This window comes from Pan troglodytes, chromosome 3, assembly GCF_028858775.2.
Source record: "Pan troglodytes isolate AG18354 chromosome 3, NHGRI_mPanTro3-v2.0_pri, whole genome shotgun sequence".
NCBI lineage: Eukaryota > Metazoa > Chordata > Mammalia > Primates > Hominidae > Pan > Pan troglodytes.
Genome location: NC_072401.2, coordinates 104,613,760 through 104,635,717, shown reverse-complemented (window position 1 = coordinate 104,635,717; position 21,958 = coordinate 104,613,760). Strand labels below are relative to the sequence as shown.

The following is a 21,958-nucleotide window of genomic DNA, read 5'->3' as shown; positions in this document are numbered from 1 at the left end:
AAACTAAAAGCATACTTTTAAAAGAAGTATTCTCTTTTTTCTATAATGTAAGCTTTTTTAATTTTTTTAAATGTACAGATAACATTTTATGTGTTTATTGTATACAACATGATGTATGATGTTTTGAAGTATATATACATTGTGGAATGGTTAAATCTAGCTAACAAATGTACTACCTCACATAGTTATTGTTTTTGTGGTGACAGCACATATTATCCACAAATTTTATGTTTTTTAAGAATACAATACATTGTCATTAACTATAGTCACCTTGCTGTACAATAGAGCTGTTGAAATTTATTCCTGCTATCTAACTGTCATTATGTCATCTGACCAAGATTTCCCCATTTTCTTCTCCCTGCAAAACACCCCAGCCTCCGATAACCACCATTATACTTTGTACTTCTAAGAGATCAGCTTTTTAAGATTCTGCATATGAGTGAGATCATGCAGTATTTGTCTTTCTGTTCCTGGTTTATAATGTCCTTTGGGTTCATCCATATTGTTGCAAATGGTAGGATTTCTTTTTTTTTTTTAAATAGCTGAAGAATATTCCATTGTGACTTTATACCAAATTTTCTTTATCCATTCTTCTGTTGGTAGACTCTTAGGTTGGTTCCATATCTTGGCTGTTGTGGAAAGTGCTGCAGTAAATATGGGAATGCAGATATTTCTTGAACATACTCATTTAAGTTCCTTTGGGTACATGCCCAGTAGTAGGACTGCTGGATCTTATGGTAGTTCTATTTTTGCTTTGTTGAGGAACCGTCATACTGTTTTCTATGTATTCCTACCAACAGTATAAAAGGATTCCCTTTTGTCCACATCCTTGCCAACAAGTTCTCTTCTGCCTTCTTGATAAGCCATTCTAATTGGGATGAGGTAATACCTCACTGTGGTTTTGATTTGCATTTCCTTGATTATTAGTAATATTGAACATATTATGTGTATGTCTTCTTTTGAGAAACGTCTGTTCAGGTCTTCTGCCTATATTTTAATTGGGTTGTTTGGGGTTTTTTTTGCTATTGAGTTGTTTTAGTTTCTTATATATTTTGGATATTAACCATGTGTCAGATGTATATTTTGCAAATATTCCTGCAAATATTGTCTGTTTATTGATGATTTCCTTTGCCTTTAGTTGTAATTCCGTTTATTTATTTTTGGTCTTTTTGGTTGTGCTTTTAAGGTCTTATTCAAAAATTCCTTGTCCTGACCAATGTTATGAAGCATTTCCACTATCTTGTTTTCTAGTAGTTTCATAGTTTCAAGTCTTAGTATTTAAGTCCTTAACTCATTCTGAATTGATTCTTGTATATGATGAGAGACAGGAGATCTAGTTTTTCTTCAACATATAGATATTCATTCAGTTTTCCCAGCACCACTATTGAAGAAAGACTATCCTTTCCCCAACATATGTTCTTGGCACTTTTGTCAAAAATCAGTTGACTGTATATGCATGGATTTATTTCTGTGTTCTCTGTTCTATTGGCCTGTTGTCTGTTTCTATGCCAGTAGCATGTTATTTTGGTTACTATAGTTTTATAATAAATCTCCAGATTTGCTCTTTTTGCTCAAGATTGCTTTGGCTATACAGGGTCTTTTGGGGTTCCATACGAATGTGAGGATTGTTTTTAATCTACTTTTGTGAAGAATGTCATTGGTGTTTTGATAGATATCGCATTACATCTGTGGATCACTTTGGGCAATATGGACATTATAACAGTATTCTTCCAATCCATGAACATGCATGTCTTTCCATTTGTGTCTTCTTCAAATTCTTTCATTAATGTTTTATAGTTTTCATTTGAGAGATCTGACACCTCCTTGGTTACATTTATTTCTAGGTATTCTTTTGGTAATAGATTGTTTTCTTTGTGTCATTTTTGGATAGTTTGCCATTAACATATAGAGATACTACTTTTTTTTATGTTGATTTTGTATCCTGCAACTTTACTGAGTTTTTTATTAGTTGTAACAGTTTTGGATGGAGTCCTTAGGGTTTTCTGTATATAGGATCATATCATCTACAAATAGAGACAATTTAACTTCCTCCTTTCCTATTATGTTTTATTTTTCTCTTTTGCCTAATAGCTGTAGCTAGAACTTCCTGTACTATGTTGAATAAAAGTGGCAAAAGGGAACATCCTTATCCTGTTCTAGATCTTAGAGTAAAAGGCTTTCAGCTTTTCCCCATTTGGTATTACATTAGCAGTGGGTTTGTTGTATGTGGCCTTTATTGTGTTGAGGCATATCACTTCTATACCTAATTAAGAGTTTTTATCATGAAGAGGTATTGAACTCTGTCATGATTTTTCTGCATCTGTTGAAGTGATTGTATGACTTTTTTTCATTGTTTTGTTAATGCGGTATGTCATGTTTATCGATTTGTTTATGACGAACCATTCTTGTATTCCTGGGATAAATCCCACTTGATCATGGTGAATTATCTTTTAAATGTGCTGTTAAATTCAGTTTTATAGTATTTTGTTCAGGGTTTTTCTGTCTGTTCTTCAGGGATATTGGCCTATAGTTTTCCTTTTTTGTCTATTTTTGGTATCAGTTTAATGCTGGCCTTGTAGAATAAGTTAGGAAAAATTCCTTCCTCTTCAATTTTTTGGAATACTTTGAGAAGAATTGCTATTAGTTCTTCTGTAACTGTTGGTAGAATTCAGCAGTGATGCCATCAGGTCCTGGGCCTTTCTTTGATAGGAGACTTTTTATTACTGATTCAAGTCTCCTTTCTCATTACTGGCCTGTTCAGGTTTTCTATTTATTCATAATTCAGTCCTAGTAGGTAATGTGGTAGAGGAATTCATTTCTTCTAGGTTTTTCAATTTATTGGCATATAAGTGTTCTTTGTATTTCTGTGGTATCAATTGTAATGTCTCCTTTTTTATTTCTGATTTTATTTATTTGAGTCGACTGTCTTTTTTACCTAGTCTAGCTAAAGGTTTCTTGATTTTGTTTCTTTCAAAAAAAAAAAAAACTCTTTATTTTGTGGATTTTTTTAAAGTCCCTATTTTGTTTATTTCTGCTCTGATCTTTATTCTTTCCATTTGCTAATTTGGGGTTTAGTTTGTTCTTGTTTTTCTAATTCTTCGAGGTAATAGTTTAGATAGTTTGAGATCTTTCCTCTTTTTTGATGTAGATGTTTATTACTATAAACTTCGCTTTTAGAACTGCTTTTGCTGCATCCTATACATTTTGGTATATTGTGTTTCCATTTTCATTTGTCTTAGCTTTTTAAAATTACTCTTTTAATTCATTAACCCAGTGGTTGTTCAGGAGCGTGTTTAATTTTTATGTATTTGTAATATTTCCAGAATTTCTGCTATTATTAATTTCTAGTTTTATGTCATTGTGGTCAGAAAAGATACTTGATATAATTTTGATTTTAAATTTTTTAAGACTGTTTTTGTGGCCTAATGTGATCTGTCTTAGAGAATGTTCCATGTGCAGTTGATAAGAATGTGTTTTCTGCAGCTGTTGAATGGAATGTTCTGTAAACATCTGTTAGGTCTCTTTGGTCCAGACTGCAGTTTAAATCTGCTATTTCTTTGTTGATTTTCTGTCTGAATAATCTGTCCATTGCTGAAAGTGTAGTTTCAAAATCCTCTATTATTATTGTGTTGCAGTCTCTCTTCCTTCAGATTAATATTTGCTTTATATATATTCTGCCATGTTCAGTGTGCATATATATTTACAATTGTTACAACCTCTTGCTGAGTTGACCCCTTTATCATTATGTAATGACCTTGTCTCTTTTCACAGTTTTTGATGTAAAGTCTATTTTAGCTGTTATAAGTATAGCTTCTCCTGCTCTCTTACAATTTCAGTTTGCATGGAATATCTTTTTCCACCCCTTCCTTTCCATCTATTTGTATCCTTACAGGTGAAGTTAATCTCTTTCAGGCAGCATATATTTGGATTTTTTAATCCATTCAACCACTCTGTCTTATAATTGGAGAATCAGTCCATTTACATTGATAGGTAGGAACTACTGATAGGTAGGAAATTACTACTTCCATTTTGCTAATTATTTTCTTATTTGTTTTTTAGATCCTTTTATCTTATCTCACTGTCTTCCTTATTGGTTAAGTTATTTTCTCTGATAGTATGTTTTGATACCTTTCTATTTTTAGTGTATTTATTATAGGTTTTTTTCCTTCATAGTTACCATCAGGCTTACAAGAAAAAGTCTTACAGTTATGCAGGTTATTTTAAACTGATAACAGATTATCATTGATTACTAAACAAACAAACAAACTCCACACTTTATCTCCTCCCACTTTCTGAATATTTGATTTTCTAACTTTTGATGTTACAACTGTTTTCCTTCAGTACTTTTACTATATCATTGCACTCCCTCCTGGCCTGTGAGATTCCTCTTTGTTGTTGTTGTTGTTGTTTAATTATACTTTAAGTTCTGGGGTACATGTGCATAACATACGGATTTGTTACATAGGTATACATGTGCCATGTTGGTGTGCTGCACCCATTAACTCGTCATTTAACATTAGGTATTTCTCCTAATGCCATCCCTCCCCTAGGCCCCCAATCCCCAACAGGCCCCAGTGTGTGATGTTCCCCTCCCTGTGTCCATGAGTTCTCATTGTTCAACTCCCACTTATAAGTGAGAACGTGTGGTGTTTGGTTTTCTGTTCTTGTGTTAGTTTGCTGAGAATGATGGTTTCTAGCTTCATCCATGTCCCTGCAAAGGACATGAACTCATCCTTTTTTATGGCTGCGTAGTATTCCATGGTGTATATGTGCCACATTTCCTTTATCCAGTCTATCATTGATGGACATTTGGGTTGGTTCCAAGTCTTTGCTGTTGTAAACAATGCTGTAATAAGTATACGTGTGCATGTGTCTTTATAGTAGAATGATTCATAATCCTTTGGGTATATACTCAGTAATGGGCTTGCTGAGTCAAATGTTATTTCTAGTTCTAGATCCTTGAGGAAATGCCACACTGTCTTCCACAATGTTGAACTAATTTACACTCCTACCAACAGTGTAAAAGCGTTCCTATTTCTCCACATCCTCTCCAGCATCTGTTGTTTCCTGACTTTTTAATGATCCTGGCCTGTGAGATTTCTGCTTAGAAGTCTGCTGCTAACCATAATGGAACTCCCTTCTATGTTATTTGCCTCTTTACTCTTGCTGCTTTGCTGCTTTTAGGATTTTCTCCTTGTCTTTGACTTTTGAGTTTGAATATAATATATCTTAGGGCAGGGTCATTTAGATTGAATTTGATTGGTAACCTTTGACCTTCCTATATGTGGATATGTATTGCTTTCTTCAGGTTTGGGAATTTTCTGCTATTATTTCTTTAAATAAGCTTTCTGTCCCTTTACCTTTCTCTACTTGAACTGCAGTGACCCAAATATTTGCTTTTTTGATGTTGTCCCATAAACTTCATTCCTTTTCATCCTTTTTTTTTTTTTTTTTTGCCTCCTGACTCTATATTTTCAAATAGCCTGTCTCAAGCTCACAAATTCTTCTGCATGATCCATTCTTCTATTGATGTTCTTTGTTGCATTTTTCATTTTGTTCATTGTATTTTCTTGCTCTAGGATTTCTGTTTGGTTTTTTTATTATTTCAGTCTCCTTGATAAATTTCTGGATTGTTTCTCTATGTTTTCTTGAAGTTTGCTGAGCTCGCTTAAAATAGCTATTTTGAATTCTTTGGCAGATAATACATCTCCATCTTTTAGGATCAGTCACCAGTATCTTACTTTGTGCTTTTGGTGACATCATGTTTCCCTGATCATGATGCTTGTGGTCATGCAGTAGTGTCTGCACATTGAAGATGAATTTAGCTATTTGTTTTAGTCTTCACCATCTTTATAAGGTCTTTTCAAGATCCATAATATGACTGAGGTCAGCGTGTTATCCTGCAGAGGCACTACTGGACACCTTTCTCTTTAGGTCCCCAGGTGGGCAGAGCTGTTCTTATTCCACAGATGAGAGGGGTCAGTATCAAGATCCAGGGCCATTTGAGAATCTGCTGATGGACAAGGGTTGCAAAACCTGCCCCAGGGACTTGGATACGCCTGTCTCCCGGTAGCACCCCAGCTGGGTAAAACCATTCTCAGACTATCGCTAGGAGAAACTGAAACCAAGCTTCAGAGTTAATTCAGAATGTGCTATGGAACCAATGTTGGTAAGCTTAACCTGGTGGCACCAGCAGTCAAGACTCCCAGCAGTTCCTTATGCAGGGAGGATTGCTTGCATTCTGTAGCTGTGACATTCAAGGTTCTTTCCAGAACTGCTATGTGATGGAAGCCAGCAGGCCTGTCCTACACAGGCAGGATAACTGCCAGGCTGCAGTAGAGAGGGGCTGCAGTCAAGACAAGACTGCTTTAGGATCTATTATGGGAAAGATGCATGAAACCTGTCCTGGTGGCTGGGGCAGGTGCTTCACCCAGCAGTTCCCAATACAGTCAAGATAGCTCCCTGACTGCAGCAAAGAGGCATTGAAGCTGAGACAGGGCCCCTTCAGGATCTATTATGGGATGGAGGACTGCAAGCCTGACCCAGTGGCTCAGACAGGTTCATCTCTTGGCAGTTCTCTGTGTGGGTGAGAGCAGGGAGGCTGCAGCGGGGGAGGGCTGGAGCCAGTACATGTCCCCATCAGAATCTGCTATGAGACAGAGGCCGGCAAGCCTGTCCTGGTGGCTCAGATGGGCATGTTCCCTTCTGGGTCCTTGTGCAAGCAGTACTAAGCTAGGACTACAGCTTGAGGAGGGCAGGAGCCAAGTTACAGGCTAACTTTTGGGTCCACTGCCAAGACCAATGTCGACAGGCAGAAGAGCCCATCTGCCGAGACCCTAGAGTGTGTGATTTCTCCTGGACCCCTTGACAGATAGTTTTGGTTGCAGACTCTAGGCCAAACAGGGCTGTAGCTAAGTCCTTCAAGGAATGGGACCATTTCTGCATATGAACCTGGGAGCACAATTGGCAGGACTCCCACAGGTGTTGGTATGCACTCTCAAAAACAACACTTCCGGGTCTTGAGTTCTACTGGGGTTTTACAACCTCCTACCTGAATCCAAAGGCTCCCACAAAAAGACTTGTCTGTAATAGGTACAGAATTCTTGTTGTTTTGGGGGGATGTGAGCAGGTGACCTCCTATTCTGTCATCTTCTTGACATCACTCAGAAGTATTGTCTTAAAGATATTTTTTTTCTAAGATTGAGATGTTGAAGATCTAACCATTTTTCATATGTATATACAATTTAGAAAATTTAAGAAATATTTTCTTCATTTATATTTTAAAAATAGTTAAATCATGTTTGTTTCCCTGGTGCTTATGCAAGAGAAAAAGGAATTAAAAGCATCTATGGGAAGGGTTGGTTTATCTACCTCTTGATGGATTTGTCTTGAAATTGTTTCCTTATAGTTTGTATATTACATTTTATTGAGCATATATAAATGCTACCTAGAGCACAGCAGTTTCCTACTGAGATCAGTATGAATTGTAATATCTAGATGACTATTTTATATATGGATGCTACATATTAATGGATTTCTTTTTCTTTAGAAAGTATGTTTCTAAATAATTAAAACATTAGAATAGCTGGAGAAGCTAATTTTGTACGTTTTGTTTTTCCTTCTCCATCTAAGAGAGTTATGTGAAAATTAGTATAACTAATACTAAATAGTTATAATGGAATTTATAGAAACAGATCACTCATTTTCTAAGTATAAAATATTAGGCTACATGTTAAGAGAACTTAATCCAGAAACCATCAGACTTTAGGGACTCAGAAATTGTCCAAAAGATTAAAGGGAGTTATTAGTGTAAAGTGTCCTTAACCTAGAGGCCACAGATGCTGTGAAATTATTTTGCAGAATTTTTCAATGCATATTCATTTTTCTGGAACAAGAATCTGTAGTTGTTATCAGACTTGCAAAGTGATTCGTGAACATCCCCCCCTCAAAAAAAAATAAGACCCAGTGTTTTATGTAGTTAAAAGATGAATTAATTTGCAGCTACTCTTCAGACTTCTATGTGGCTAGCCCAAAAGGCCATGATCCTTTTTCCTCGATATCATTGTTCAGTTTCTCAACCTCTTTTCATTTTTAAAGGAAAAAAGAATTCTATGCCAAAGCTATTATTTCCATTCTACCTACAAATTAAAATTATTGCTTTATTTCATAGGTATTATATTCAAAGAGGTAAAAGTTTATAAGTTGTCCACAGGGTTTCATTTAGCTTGTTTTAAAATGCATGTTAATGAAGTGCAAAATGTCATGCATGACGAAACCATTGGACTTTAATCAATAAAACTGGGTTTTATGGAAGGGACTGGCCTAGTGTCATGATTAAGAACGTGGTGTCTAGAGTGAAATTGCCTGGATTTAAGCCGCAGTTTTGCCACTTATAAACTTACCGCAGATCCAGTCCTATTATGAATTGTTGCCAAGGCCTTGGGCAAGTCATTGAATCTCAGGGCTTCCTATATTTCTCCACCCTTGAAGTAGAGACCAGGTGCTCACCAAGGTCCCTTCTGACTTTAAAATTTCATCTAATTTTTGTATGTTTTTTATATGTGATAATAACATGACATAAAACTAACGTTTGGGATAAGTGGTAATAATTTCTCTAATATTTTTCTCACATCATTAATAGATTAATAAGAAAAATTGAAGCTTATTGAATTGAGTCAACACAGAGAAAGATTACAAAAATACCACAGAATATATGACATGTATCACACTGCAGTTTTTCTCCCATTTTAACCACAGTTGAGGAGGAAGAATCCTACTCCATTCTTTTTAAATTTCTTTTTCTTTTTTTTTCTTTTTCTTTTTTTAAACACAAAGCTCAGCTTTCTAATCTAAAAGACATATAATTAAAAAACTTTTTCTTTATAGAGACGGGGGTCTTGCCATGTTGGCCAGGCTAGTCTCACATTCTGGGCTCAAGTGATCTGCTCGCCTCGGCCTCCCAAAGTGCTAGGATTACAGGTGTGAGCCACTGCTCTAGGCCCTTTACTTTTAATTCGACACAAAATTTAAGGTTACTTAAAAGATTATGTAATAAAAACATCCTGTTCAAAAACAGTTTTGCAGTATCTAGTCCATGTTAAACTAAAAATATAAGTCTATGTGTATGTAGCAAAATATGTTCCAAAACCTACATTTTGGGGAAAGGTTTAGCTAAAAGGGAATAAAAGTCAAATTGGCCTTAGGACATGGAGCCATTTCCCTGGTTTTCCTAAAGCTTTTGTCAAAAATCACCCAAGTTGTAGATAATTTTCTAGTGGGAATATAGTAACATGAGATGCTTAAATAGTATGTTTTAGAGGGAGAATGGAAAATGTCAAGTATCACCATACTCGAGGAATGAGAAAAATCTTTACCATCTACCTATTTTAACTTGGTGTATTTAATTTTATAATTTTTACTACTTGGAGATGTAAGTTAAATATTTCATTTCACCTAATGACAATTACCATTTAAATCTGCAATTTAAATGGTAGCAATGGATTAACTGTAGATCAGATCATATGTTTAAATCATTTTTCCTTTTCACACACTTTCACTTCATGCTCTGCATCTTAAACATGTCATTGGGAGATTACACTTTTATTTTTATAAAAGCTAATTATTTTCTATGCATAAGAACCAGTACTAAGATAAAGTGCTATTTCAAATAAGAAGTAGGAAAATTTTCTTTTCTAAATTAGTATTCTTTAAATGTTTTCATTATCTATGGCCATACTACCCTGAATGCACCCGATCTCTTCTAAGTATTTTTAAAAGTTAAGATTGATTTTTGATTCTTTCTTATTGGTAAATGTGATTTTCTTTCACAGAAGTTAAAAATAAGGAAGAAAAGGTAAAAGAAGGAGCCAATTTAAATTAAAAGCAGTACAAATGTCTAAGACTGTGTTCTACAGTGGGGTAGCCACTAACCATATGTGGCAATTAAGCACTTGAAATGGGACCAGTCTGAATTGACATAAGTATATAAAAAAGAATGTAAAATTGTTCATTTTTTTATATTGATTACCTAAAGAAACATGTTGGATAGATTACCTGAAGAAACATTTTGGAAGAAATATTTTTGATATATTAGGTTGAATAAAATATGTTCTCAAAGTTAATTCTGCCTTTTTCTTTTTATGTTTAATGTGCCTACTAGGAAATTTTAAATTACATATGTGTCTGACATTATGTTTCTCTTGGATAGCACCGACCTAAAATAGTAATGTCAACACTTGCACCAGTCTGAAATTTAAAACTAATCAGGACTCAGTTAAACATCCAGAAAATATTTAAATAAGATACTATTTTCAAGCCCCTTACATACTATTAGAATTTGCTTTTACTCTGTAAGTGCTCATCTGATTATGAAGATTAAATAATTCTAAGGGAAAATGTTTATCTTGATTATGTGTGGTTTACTTGTTTTCAACAAACTTTTTGGTACTCAGATATTTAACGCTACAGATATTTTGGTAGAAAGGACACCTCAATAGAAATACTTCTACCTTTATACTTTTACATGGTTGAACAATATAATGGAGTGCAATATTTCCTCTGGAATAAATCAAGGTCATAGTTGATCATTCCATACCTGTGTAGCACGGGTGAAAAGTAATAATATTGTAAAGGCACTGCATGAAACAACCCTAATCCAAACCTAGATTCCAAATCAGAACTTATTACAAAGTACACTAATGTAGAGCCGATGGATACTTTCTGGGAAGAAAAAACTTTATAAGAATTAATACATTTCTGTACTTAACTGACTGAAAACAAAATCTACTAAACGTGTATTTTTCAAGGTTTGATTACCACTTTTTTAATCTCTCCTCCAAGTGGTGCATACTAATTTGCTATTGACATTATTGTAGCTTTATTAACAGATGATATAGCTACTTGGTGGGGTCATGCTGAGGGGTTTTTTTTTTTATTTGTTTGATATGTTTTGGGTGATATTTCTAGTATTTTTAAATAATGAGGTGCTTTGTTGCGAAGCTTGAACAATTGATCTCAGTCCTTTCTAACTGTTGGGTGATTCTGAAGCAGTGAACCAATGCCCTTTTTTTTCTTTTTCTTTTTTTTTTTTTTTTTTTGCTTTGCTTTATTAACTTGGTTTGCTCTGTTACCTGTTCACATGCTCTTACAGATGCAACTAATTCATGAAATTTCGAACTTAAAGAATTTAGTTAAGCATGCAGAAGTATATAATCAAGATCTTGAGGTGAGCATTCATGTTGGTATTTCTATTGATAAGCAATTAGAACTATAAAACATGCAACATATGTAACTGAACATGATGTCAGAAATAAGGGAATTATGTTTTTAAAATATTAGTGACTTTGAATTTTACTATGAATTTAAACTAATATATATAAGTTCTGTTTTAATCCCTTAGACTTCAAATCAGATTCTAAATTGTTACTCTCTCCTTTGATTCTTTTAGAATGAACTCAGTTCAAAAGTAGAGCTGCTTAGAGAAAAGGAAGACCAGATTAAGAAGCTACAGGAATACATAGACTCTCAAAAGCTAGAAAATATAAAAATGGACTTGTCATACTCATTGGTAAAAATCAGGCTTATTTTGTTGTGTAATCACATAAATATATATAGCATACCATCATCTTAGCAAATGCTTATACTGGACCTACTTTGTGCTGTGTATTGTTGTAATAAATTTATATATATTTCATTAAATCTGTCAATAACCCTATGAGATAGGGACTGTTAGTATATTTGCCATTTTAGAGATAAAGTCACATTTGTGGAAAGTTGATCATATCATCCTTTGAGTAAATATAAGGAAGTTAAGGACAGGCTCCCATTAAAAATCAGTAAGTTTTAGGCCAGGGCACAGTGGCTCATCCCTGTGATGCCAGTACTTTGGGAGGCTGAAGTGGGAGATCACTTGAGCCCAGGAGTTCAAGACTAGCCTGGGCAACATAGTGAGACCTGATCTGTACAAAATATACAAAAATAAGCCTGGCAGGTACTGCCAGCTACTTGGGTAACTGAGGTGGCAGGATTGCTTGAGCCTGGGAGGTTGAGGCTGCAATGAGCCGAGATCATGCCATTGCATTCCAGCCTGGGCAACAGAGCAAGACTCTGTCTCCAAAAAAAAAAAAAATCAGTAAAATTTTAAAATTCTGAATTTTTTTCAGTAGTTTTATACAAATGCATGCAGTAGTGTATAGTCAAGATCTTAAATATTAAACTGGGATATTTTTTCATAATTTTATAGCTCTAGATGATTTTAGTTGATATAAGATCTTGGCATTAAATAACATTGAATCTGATGATGATGTCATTTAATCGCTTCAGTTTGCTTTCAATATACCTGATTACTTATATATGTTTGGTTCCAGTTTTTAATACTTTTTTTTTTTATGATAACAGTTTCTAGCTGGAACTTTTAAAAGACTAGTTTCTGTTCTTCTGTTTTCGGTTGAGTTTTTTAGTTTTTGTTACCTTCTATTCTTTTGTTGCCTTTTATTTGTGACAAATGATTCTTTTCAAAGGGGTTCATACCATTTCATATCATCCTATTCTGAGGCCCTGGATAGGAAGGCACTTTTATGTATTCTGGAGTGTCTGTTCATAGCGTGGCAAGCAGAACTGCCCACTTTTTAAAAATTACTATTTCTTTTTCCTTATTCATTCATGTATTAATTTATTAATTTTTTTCCAAGGACATATCATTGATTTCATATAAGCTAAAGTCATATTAAAATGCCACTTCTCTTTAGAAATGAGGTTGTAGATTTTTTTCATGTATTTTTCATTTGCATTTTCTCATCTGTAAGTTTCTTGTTCATATCATTTCTCTATTTTTCTATTAGATCATTTGTCTTTTTCCTTTTCAATTTGTGGGTTAATATCTTTAATTTAACTGTTAGCCACTTACCTATCATGTGCTGAAGAGAATAACTCAAAATAAAAATACATAGAAAACTTCATCAGCCTTGCCGAACAACAGTTGTTTTAACCTTTAAACGAAACAGATCTAAATTATGATACATTGCTTATATAATTTGATATATTGCTTATATAATTTGAAAAATATGACCAGAATTTTTAAAAATTATTTTTATTAGGAAAACATGATTTCTTTTTATATATTTGGTAACTAGCATATTTGTATGCTTTTTGATTAGCTAGAGTTAACATTTATATACATGTTCTCTTAACAATTTTCCAACTCTGTGAAAATTAGATTTCACTGAACCCCTTTTGTCGTCTGTCTAGGAAAGCATTGAAGACCCAAAACAAATGAAGCAGACTCTGTTTGATGCTGAAACTGTAGCCCTTGATGCCAAGAGAGAATCAGCCTTTCTTAGAAGTGAAAATCTGGAGCTGAAGGAGAAAATGGTAAGTATTTTTTGTAATATTTATAATAAAGTAGTTGTAATGATCAGTGTATTTTTGTGCATTTGCAATGTTTTTCTCAATAGAAAGAACTTGCAACTACATACAAGCAAATGGAAAATGATATTCAGTTATATCAAAGCCAATTGGAGGCAAAAAAGAAAATGCAAGTTGATCTGGAGAAAGAATTACAATCTGCTTTTAATGAGATAACAAAACTCACCTCCCTTATAGATGGCAAAGTTCCAAAAGGTATTTTGCAATTTTAAACATCTTTTTTCGAATCTGACTTCTTCTAGAAATGTACCTAAACAATTTGACAAGCATATTTCAATGATTAAAAATTCATTATACTCTGACTTTTTAAAAACTCAATATTACGTTTTAGTTTCATTTGGTATTAATATTTATAAAGATTTCCATGGGTTTCAAATCATAAGGGATTATTTTTCAAATAAACTTTACCTGATCCTGAAAAAAGGTGATTCAAGGACAATTAAAAATTAAATTACCTGTTTGGCAACATTGGATCTTTATACAATTTACCAAAACTTTCTAGATTTGCTCTGTAATTTGGAATTGGAAGGAAAGATTACTGATCTTCAGAAAGAACTAAATAAAGAAGTTGAAGAAAATGAAGCTTTGCGGGAAGAAGTCATTTTGCTTTCAGAATTGAAATCTTTACCTTCTGAAGTAGAAAGACTGAGGAAAGAGGTAAACACATTTATAAGCACTTATCCCTTATTTTGAAATAAAAACCTTTGCGATAATAGTGCCTTAAATATTTTGGTATAGTTTATTTTAAACTAGCAGACAAGAGAGATACTGTAAACGTTTTGACTAGTTAGAAATAGAAATGAATATAGTTCATCTTCTAATTTGTTCTTATGCTACTAGATTAAAAATATTTTTTTTCAAGGTGTATTTAACAGTATACTTAGTAATATAATCCATGTAGCAGCCATTTCTGTAGTCCTCAAATGTTGCATTTATACAGTATTACAGCCCACCCTTAGTCTTTACCATTTTTTTGGTAGTAGTAGTATCATTATGTTGAATAAAAGACAGTAATGAGGGAAAAGAGGTTGCACTGATAAAGTTTTAGAGGTTAATGCAAACCTTGCAGGCTGATGAATGTTTCTGTAAATCCATGGCCTGCCAGTTTTTCTTTCTACTTGTCTAAAAGAAAAATGGCAAAAATTTGAGTACTTACTGTATGGCAAACATCATGCTAAAGAACTTCAAAAACATTATTTCATTTACTCGTCTTATAAACTCTTCAAAAGTAGGTAGTTTTTTAGTCCCAATAACCCATTATCAAACTAATAGTTGAGCCACATAAATCTGCCTCCTAAACCCGTGATTGTAGCTACACGCTGTATTGCCCCTCTTTACTTTGTCCCTCCTTTATCTCTTCTTTTTTTCTTATCTCTCTCTGCCCTTATCTTTCACAGTGATTAAACTGTTAATATACAAGATATGGGTTATTTAAATTATGTAATTATTTAAATATTACTTAAGTGATACTTTTATTTTTATTTTTTTCATGGACCATACCACTTAAGATAATTTTAAATGATTAAACATTACTTAAATTATTCATTGATTAAGTTTTTGGAAACCTGAGAGGCATTCAAAGCCTTTAGGGAAAAAAATGTCAAATTCTGAGAAATGCCTGCCACATGATAAAGTTAGAAAACACTTTAGCATGATAGGTAAGGAAATAAAGACAATCTGATTATGTGCCTTTACTATTTTCCATGCAGACCTTACTTTCTAGAATACAAAGAGATTAGAAAATAAAACATCAAAGGTAGAGTTAAACAAGCTGAGTTAGGGAAAAGTGACAATAAGAGTACTACTATATTGCCTTTCCACAGTCAACTTTTTGCTGAATGTAAATAACTTCTCTTTTTGCAAAGAAAGCTTTTTTTCCTAAAAATTGCTTCAGTGAATCATATGTTGCTAACATCCCTAAATTTTATTTCTTTTCCATAGATACATGACAAATCTGAAGAGCTCCATATAATAACATCAGAAAAAGATAAATTGTTTTCTGAAGTAGTTCATAAGGAGAGTAGAGTTCAAAGTTTACTTGAAGAAATTGGGAAAACAAAAGATGACCTAGCAACTACCCAGTCGAATTATAAAAGCACTGATCAAGAATTCCAAAATTTCAAAACCCTTCATATGGACTTTGAGCAAAAGTATAAGATGGTCCTTGAGGAGAATGAGAGAATGAATCAGGAAATAGTTAATCTCTCTAAAGAAGCCCAAAAATTTGATTCGAGTTTGGGTGCTTTGAAGACCGAGGTTGGTACAAGATGCTATTTTGAGAAATGCTCCTTAGTCTTCTGGGGTTTTGGTTTCTGTGTATATGTATGCCTCAGACTGCTCTGCTTTTACTGTGTGACATTTACTTTTTCTTTTTTAAAGCTTTCTTACAAGACCCAAGAACTTCAGGAGAAAACACGTGAGGTTCAAGAAAGACTAAATGAGATGGAACAGCTAAAGGAACAATTAGAAAATAGAGATTCTACACTGCAAACTGTAGAAAGGGAGAAAACACTGATTACTGAGAAACTGCAGCAAACTTTAGAAGAAGTAAAAACTTTAACTCAAGAAAAAGATGACCTAAAACAACTCCAAGAAAGCTTGCAAATTGAGAGGGACCAACTCAAAAGTGATATTCACGATACTGTAAACATGGTAAGGTTTTGATTGATTAAACTTTGAAAAATTGGAGACTTTTAAAAACATTGCAGAGGCCATCATTTATTATTTATGATTATGTTATGTAGTAGCTACAAAATAATTTTGTTTCATATTCTAATGGAAATTGTTTTTATATTTCTCTAACAAAGAACATAGATACTCAAGAACAATTACGAAATGCTCTCGAGTCTCTGAAACAACATCAAGAAACAATTAATACACTAAAATCGGAAATTTCTGAGGAAGTTTCCAGGAATTTGCATGTGGAGGAAAATACAGGAGAAACTAAAGATGAATTTCAGCAAAAGGTAAAGGGTGTTTATTTTCAGAGTTTTCATATACTTGTATATATACTCTTTAACCTCAAATACTTAAACACATAATATTCTCAATTTCATTTGTTACTCACAATGGTAATAACTAACAATAATTTTACAAGCTTATCCCTAATGCCTTTGAAATAACTTAGGATAGAATATGTTTATAATCAATTAGAAAGGGAAAGGGCCCAAAAATGTATTAGTCCAAATTTTGCATAGCTGATACTTATTTTATGTCAGATTTACTATACTAAACTTGCTTAGAGTTTAAAATTCAGTCCATTGCAGGGGGGATTGCCTTATAACGTTATACCAGGGTTTCATTTATTAACAGTATTCTTTTCTACTTTCCCACAACACCTCTAAGATATATTGGTAACAGTAATTTTGTAATAACATGTCTCATTTTTATTATAGTTCATATTATTTTATCCAGAGTATTTACTGCTAGAATTTTAAAATATTCAATAGGAGACAGATGAAATAATCTTTTGTAAATATATAGCTTGGAATAGTATATAGTAGTATATATTTTTTTAATTGGTAGTAAATACACATAACATAAAATTTACCACCTTAACCATTTTAAGTATATACTTCACTAGTGTAAAATTCATTCACATTGTGATACAACCAATTTCCAGAATTTTTTCATCTTGCAAAACCAAAACTATACCCATTGAGCAACAGCTCCCCAGTTTTCCTTCTCACAGACCCTGGCTACCACCATTTTTTTTCTGTCTTTATGAATTTGACTACTCTGAGTACCTCATATAAGTGGAATCATGCAGTATTTATCTTTTGTGACTGACCTGTCTCATTTTGCATAATGTCTTCATCCATGTTGTAGCATGTGTTAGAATTTCCTTCCTTTTTGTGAGTAAATTTCCATTATATGTATATGCCACAGTTTGCTTATCTATGCATCCATCATGGACACTTGGGTTGCTTCTACCCATTATTGGCTGTTGTGAATAAAGCTCCTATGAATGTGGGTGAACAAATATCTCTTCAAAACCCTGCTTTCAGTTATTTTGGATATATATATCCAGAAGTGGAATTGCTAGGTTATATGGTAATTCTATTTTTAATTTTTTGAGAAAGCACCATAATGTTTTCCATAACAGCTGCACCATTTTAATTCCCACCAACAGGACATAAGTGTTCTGGTTTATATGCACCTTTGCCAACACACTATTTTCTGTTTTTGTTTTTTTTTTGATAGTAGCCATCCTAATGGATGTGAGGCAGTATCTCATCGTGGTTTTGAGTTGCATTTTCCTAATGATTAGTGATGTTGAACGTCTTCGTGTGCTTTTTGGCCATTTGTTTATCTTCCTTGCAGAAATGTCTATTTAAGTCTTTTCCCATTTTTATATTGGGTTGTTTGATTTTTGTCATTGAGTTGTAGGAGTTCTTTATACTTCTGAATATTACCCCTTTATCAGTTATATGCAATATTGCAAAAATTTCCTCCCATTCCATCAGCTGTCTTTTTACTCTGTTGATTGTATCCTTTGATACACAGAAGTTTTTAATTTCAATGTAGTCAAGTTTATTTATTTTTACTCTTGTTGCCTGTGTTTTGGTGTCATATCCAAGAAATCATTGCCAAGACCCTTATCATGAATCTATTCCCTTATGTTTTCTTCTAAGAGTTTTGTAATTTTCACTCTTACGTTTAGGCCTGTAATCCATTTTGCATTTATTTGTATATATAGTGTAAGGTCAGGGTACAACTTCGTTCTTTTGTGTGTGGCTATTGTTTTCCCAACACCATTTTTTGAAAAGATCATCCTGTCCCCATTGAGTAGTCTTGGCATCCTTGTTGAAGATACCGTGACCATATACACAAGCATTAATTTCTGGTCTTTCTATTCTGTTCCAATGGTTTATATGTCTGTCTTTATGCTAGCACCACATTCTTTTGATTACTGTAGCTTTATAAGTTTTGAAATCAGGAAGTACAAGACCTCCAACTTTGTTCTTCTTTTTCAAGATTCTTTTCCCTATTTGGGGCCCTTTAAGATTCTATGTTAATCTTAGGGTAGATTTTTCTAATTCTGCAAAAGACACCATTGGGATTTTGATAGGGATTACATTAAACGGTAGATTGTTTGGTAGTATTGATGTCTTAAAAATATTGTCTTCTAATCCATGAACACGGGATGTCTTACCATTTGTGTCTTCTTTAATTTCTTCTCAGCAACATTTACAGTTTTCAGCAGATAAGTCTTTCACCTCCTTGGTTAAGTTTATTCTTAGTATTTTGTTCTTTTTTGATGCTATTATACATAAAATTGTCTTAATTTCTTCTTTGGATCATTCATTGTTAGTGTACAGAAATGCAACTGATGTTGTACAGTCATGCATTTTTAACAGAATACATTATTAAATAAAAGCAAATACACATTTCAAAATAATTCAGTAAGATCCAATTGATATAAATAAATATCCGTACATTTATATATTACTTCTATAAAATGAGCTGCATTTTCCTCCATTTACTCCAGGGCAAAATACTGCCTTGGAAAATGGAACTTTTTTTTTATTTCCATCTCCTTATGCTTTAGTTCTCTCTCACTTTTTCTGTATCTTATGTTCTCAGCTTATTTATAATTTGGAATAACCATAGGCCAAAGACATTTGACCTCAATTTGAAATTTACCCTCAACACAATGGCTTATGCCTGTAATCCTAGCACTTTCAGAGGCCAAGGTGGGCAGATTGCTTGAGTCCAGGAGTTCAAGACCGACCTGGGCAACATGGTGAAACCTTGTCTCTACAAAAAAATACAAAAATTAGCCAGGCGTGGTAGCAATGCACCTGTAGTCTCAGCCACTCAGGAGGCTGAGGTAGGAGGATCACCTGAGCCCAGGAAGGTTGAGGCTGCAGTGAGCCCAGATCATGCTGCAGCACTCCAGCCTGGGCGACAGAGTGAGACCCTGTCTAAAAAAAAAGAAAGAAATAATAACTTCCACTTTTATGATGGGAAAGTTTTTTTAGTAGACTTTTGACAATAATATATGGCAATCAATAACTGTTTTAAACAAATCCAAAATGCAGTTATAGAGACAATAGAAGATGAAGGGAAGAGTAGAGTTATACTCACTGGGAACAGCTAAGATCCTATGTTACCAAGTATATGCAGGAGTCATTTATCCATGTTGATAAAAGGATGTAGCTGGGGCTTTTCTGAGGCCATTCTGTTCATCAGGGATCCTAAAGTCTGGGATGGAAGGCTGAGATCAATTTGGTCTTGTATCATGCTCATGCTGGAATCTGCCATGGGAATAAAAGAGTGGAAATGGGGATTTCCAGGTGCTTCCCTGTTCATCTAGGCACCAGAGAGCTGCACTAGCAGGTCTATCATGAATCTCCTTGGAATGCTCATTTTTAGTCCTACTTGATGTGTCTGTTTCTGGAAATGCAGTATTTTTAATGTATCTCAACAAAAATATTTTATGATTAGTAAGCTTATTCTTATATAAAGGACAATTTTTTTTCCTTTTTCACATGTTCTAATAATTTTTTATTTAATAATTAGATCTATTAGATTTTATTCATAACTGTGGTAGTTGAAGTACCTTCTAGGCTGAGTTCAGATTTGAAATAAACCTTGGCTATCATTACAGAAAATTTTGTCTCAATCTGCTTTGTATTTGAAAGATAGGAGATTCTGAATTATAATATCTAACAGACTAGTCCCAAAAGACTATGTGTTCCCTACCTTAATTTCTCATGTAGTTAGCGCTGTGTTCACCGTTATCTTCTAGAAGCTCATGCATATTGCCAACAATAAGGGGGTTGCTAAATAAAGTACAGTTTATATCTACTCTAGAGAATCAAGCAGCTGCTAAAAATTATTTGTAGGTTACATAACAGCATGTGAAAATACATATGATCTAAGTGGAAAAGATAAAAACTAAAAAGAATCACACATATAAATTCATTATAATAGCTATGTTTAAAAAAAACAAAAACAAAAAAAAAAAAACCTTTAATGGAAAAAACTCCAGAAGTAAATTTACCAGAATTCTAATAGTTTGTTGTGTGAAGTTGGTGACAGTGGATGATTTTTATTCTTTGTTTTTCTATTGTTTTCTAATGTGATTATAGATTATTATAAAAACTTTTAAATACCTGTGTAAGGCAATATGGAGCTGTTTGCTGAACTAGTGTAATGTTATATAATAATACCCTAAATTTGTACCAGCAATAGTAATTTCAGTCTCTGTCTCCCTTTACCAATAAGTTCACGTATTACGTTACATTTGGTCGTGACTTATTTATGAATAAATGAATTTATATAACATTTTTCTTAAGCAGTATATAAAATATACATATATTAAGAAAAGATGAATTTCACCCTTACGAAATAGATCTCTATCAAAATTATTTAGCCCCCTACATATAATAAAACTCCAGCCTTTTGTAAGTAGGGCTGCCTCTGAAAATAAAGATTTGCAGGGAGTGGGAGACAGGGAATGATTCCCAGCTTTTAGGAGGAAATAGATAAAGTGATAGAGTTCAAGATTGCTTACTCCTTTAGTAGTAAATAAACAAACTACTACTAGAATGAAACTTGGAAAATATTTATGGAAGATATGTACAAACTAAAGGCAGATATCCTTTAATTAATGTATTAATGTCATTGAAATAAGTAAACATGCAGAATCATGTTAACCTATCATACGTGAAGACAATTATTAATATTTATAGTTGTCCATATTGTTCTGATTAGTGAACAGACATAAGAGTACAAACTTTGGAGCCAGATCACTTGGATTCAAAACCTAGCTAAACCTCTGAGTGACCTTGGGCAAGTGACTTTACCTCTCTCCAGTTCAGTTTCCTCATCTGTCAAATGAAGATTATGGTAATACCTACCTCATAAAGTTACTGTCAAGATTAAATGTGTTAAGATATGAGAATAGTACCTGGCACATAATAGATGTGTTGGCTATTTTTATTATTTTTTTAAGTTGTTGTTAACTACTTAAGAAATTCTTCTGTAATGTGTTTATGTTTTAGATGGTTGGCATAGATAAAAAACAGGATTTGGAAGCTAAAAATACCCAAACACTAACTGCAGATGTTAAGGATAATGAGATAATTAAGCAACAAAGGAAGATATTTTCTTTAATACAGGAGAAAAATGAACTCCAACAAATGTTAGAGAGTGTTATAGCAGAAAAGGAACAATTGAAGACTGACCTAAAGGAAAATATTGAAATGGTAGGACTTAGCACTGTATACTTGGCATTACCTTTTTGTCTTCATTTGTTTCAGATTTTTATCAACTTTATTGAGGTATAATTTATATACAATAAATGTATCTGGTGGAAGTGTATGGTCTGACGACTTTTAACAAATGTCTCTACCCATTTCCTCTTCACCCTAGTCAAGATAGAAGATGTTTCCATCACCCCCAGAAAGTTTCCTCACACCCCTATCACAGACCCTCATCACCTCCTCCCCGCCAGATTATCAGTCCTGATATGTTCACCTTAAATCATTTGTCTCTTCTAGAGCTTTATACAAATAGAATCATACAG

At 33.5% G+C, this 21,958-nt stretch overlaps 1 protein-coding gene across 16 annotated transcripts in view; it reads left to right on the top strand.

The window, feature by feature from the left end:
• CENPE (centromere protein E) overlaps positions 1–21,958 on the top strand; it is a 92,857-nt gene that overhangs the window by 23,772 nt on the left and 47,127 nt on the right. For 7 of the 16 annotated variants that reach the window (XM_063808985.1, XM_063808984.1, XM_009448080.5 and 4 more), the window contains exons 17-25: positions 11,150–11,224; positions 11,447–11,566; positions 13,246–13,368; positions 13,452–13,617; positions 13,925–14,079; positions 15,364–15,678; positions 15,802–16,074; positions 16,230–16,388; positions 21,435–21,638. In XM_063808985.1, coding sequence (XP_063665055.1) covers positions 11,150–11,224; positions 11,447–11,566; positions 13,246–13,368; positions 13,452–13,617; positions 13,925–14,079; positions 15,364–15,678; positions 15,802–16,074; positions 16,230–16,388; positions 21,435–21,638 — 1,590 coding nt within the window. The remainder of the gene's footprint in view (positions 1–11,149; positions 11,225–11,446; positions 11,567–13,245; positions 13,369–13,451; positions 13,618–13,924; positions 14,080–15,363; positions 15,679–15,801; positions 16,075–16,229; positions 16,389–21,434; positions 21,639–21,958) is intronic. The other 9 variants (XM_063808987.1, XM_009448085.5, XM_009448079.5 and 6 more) reach the window with 4 other exon arrangements.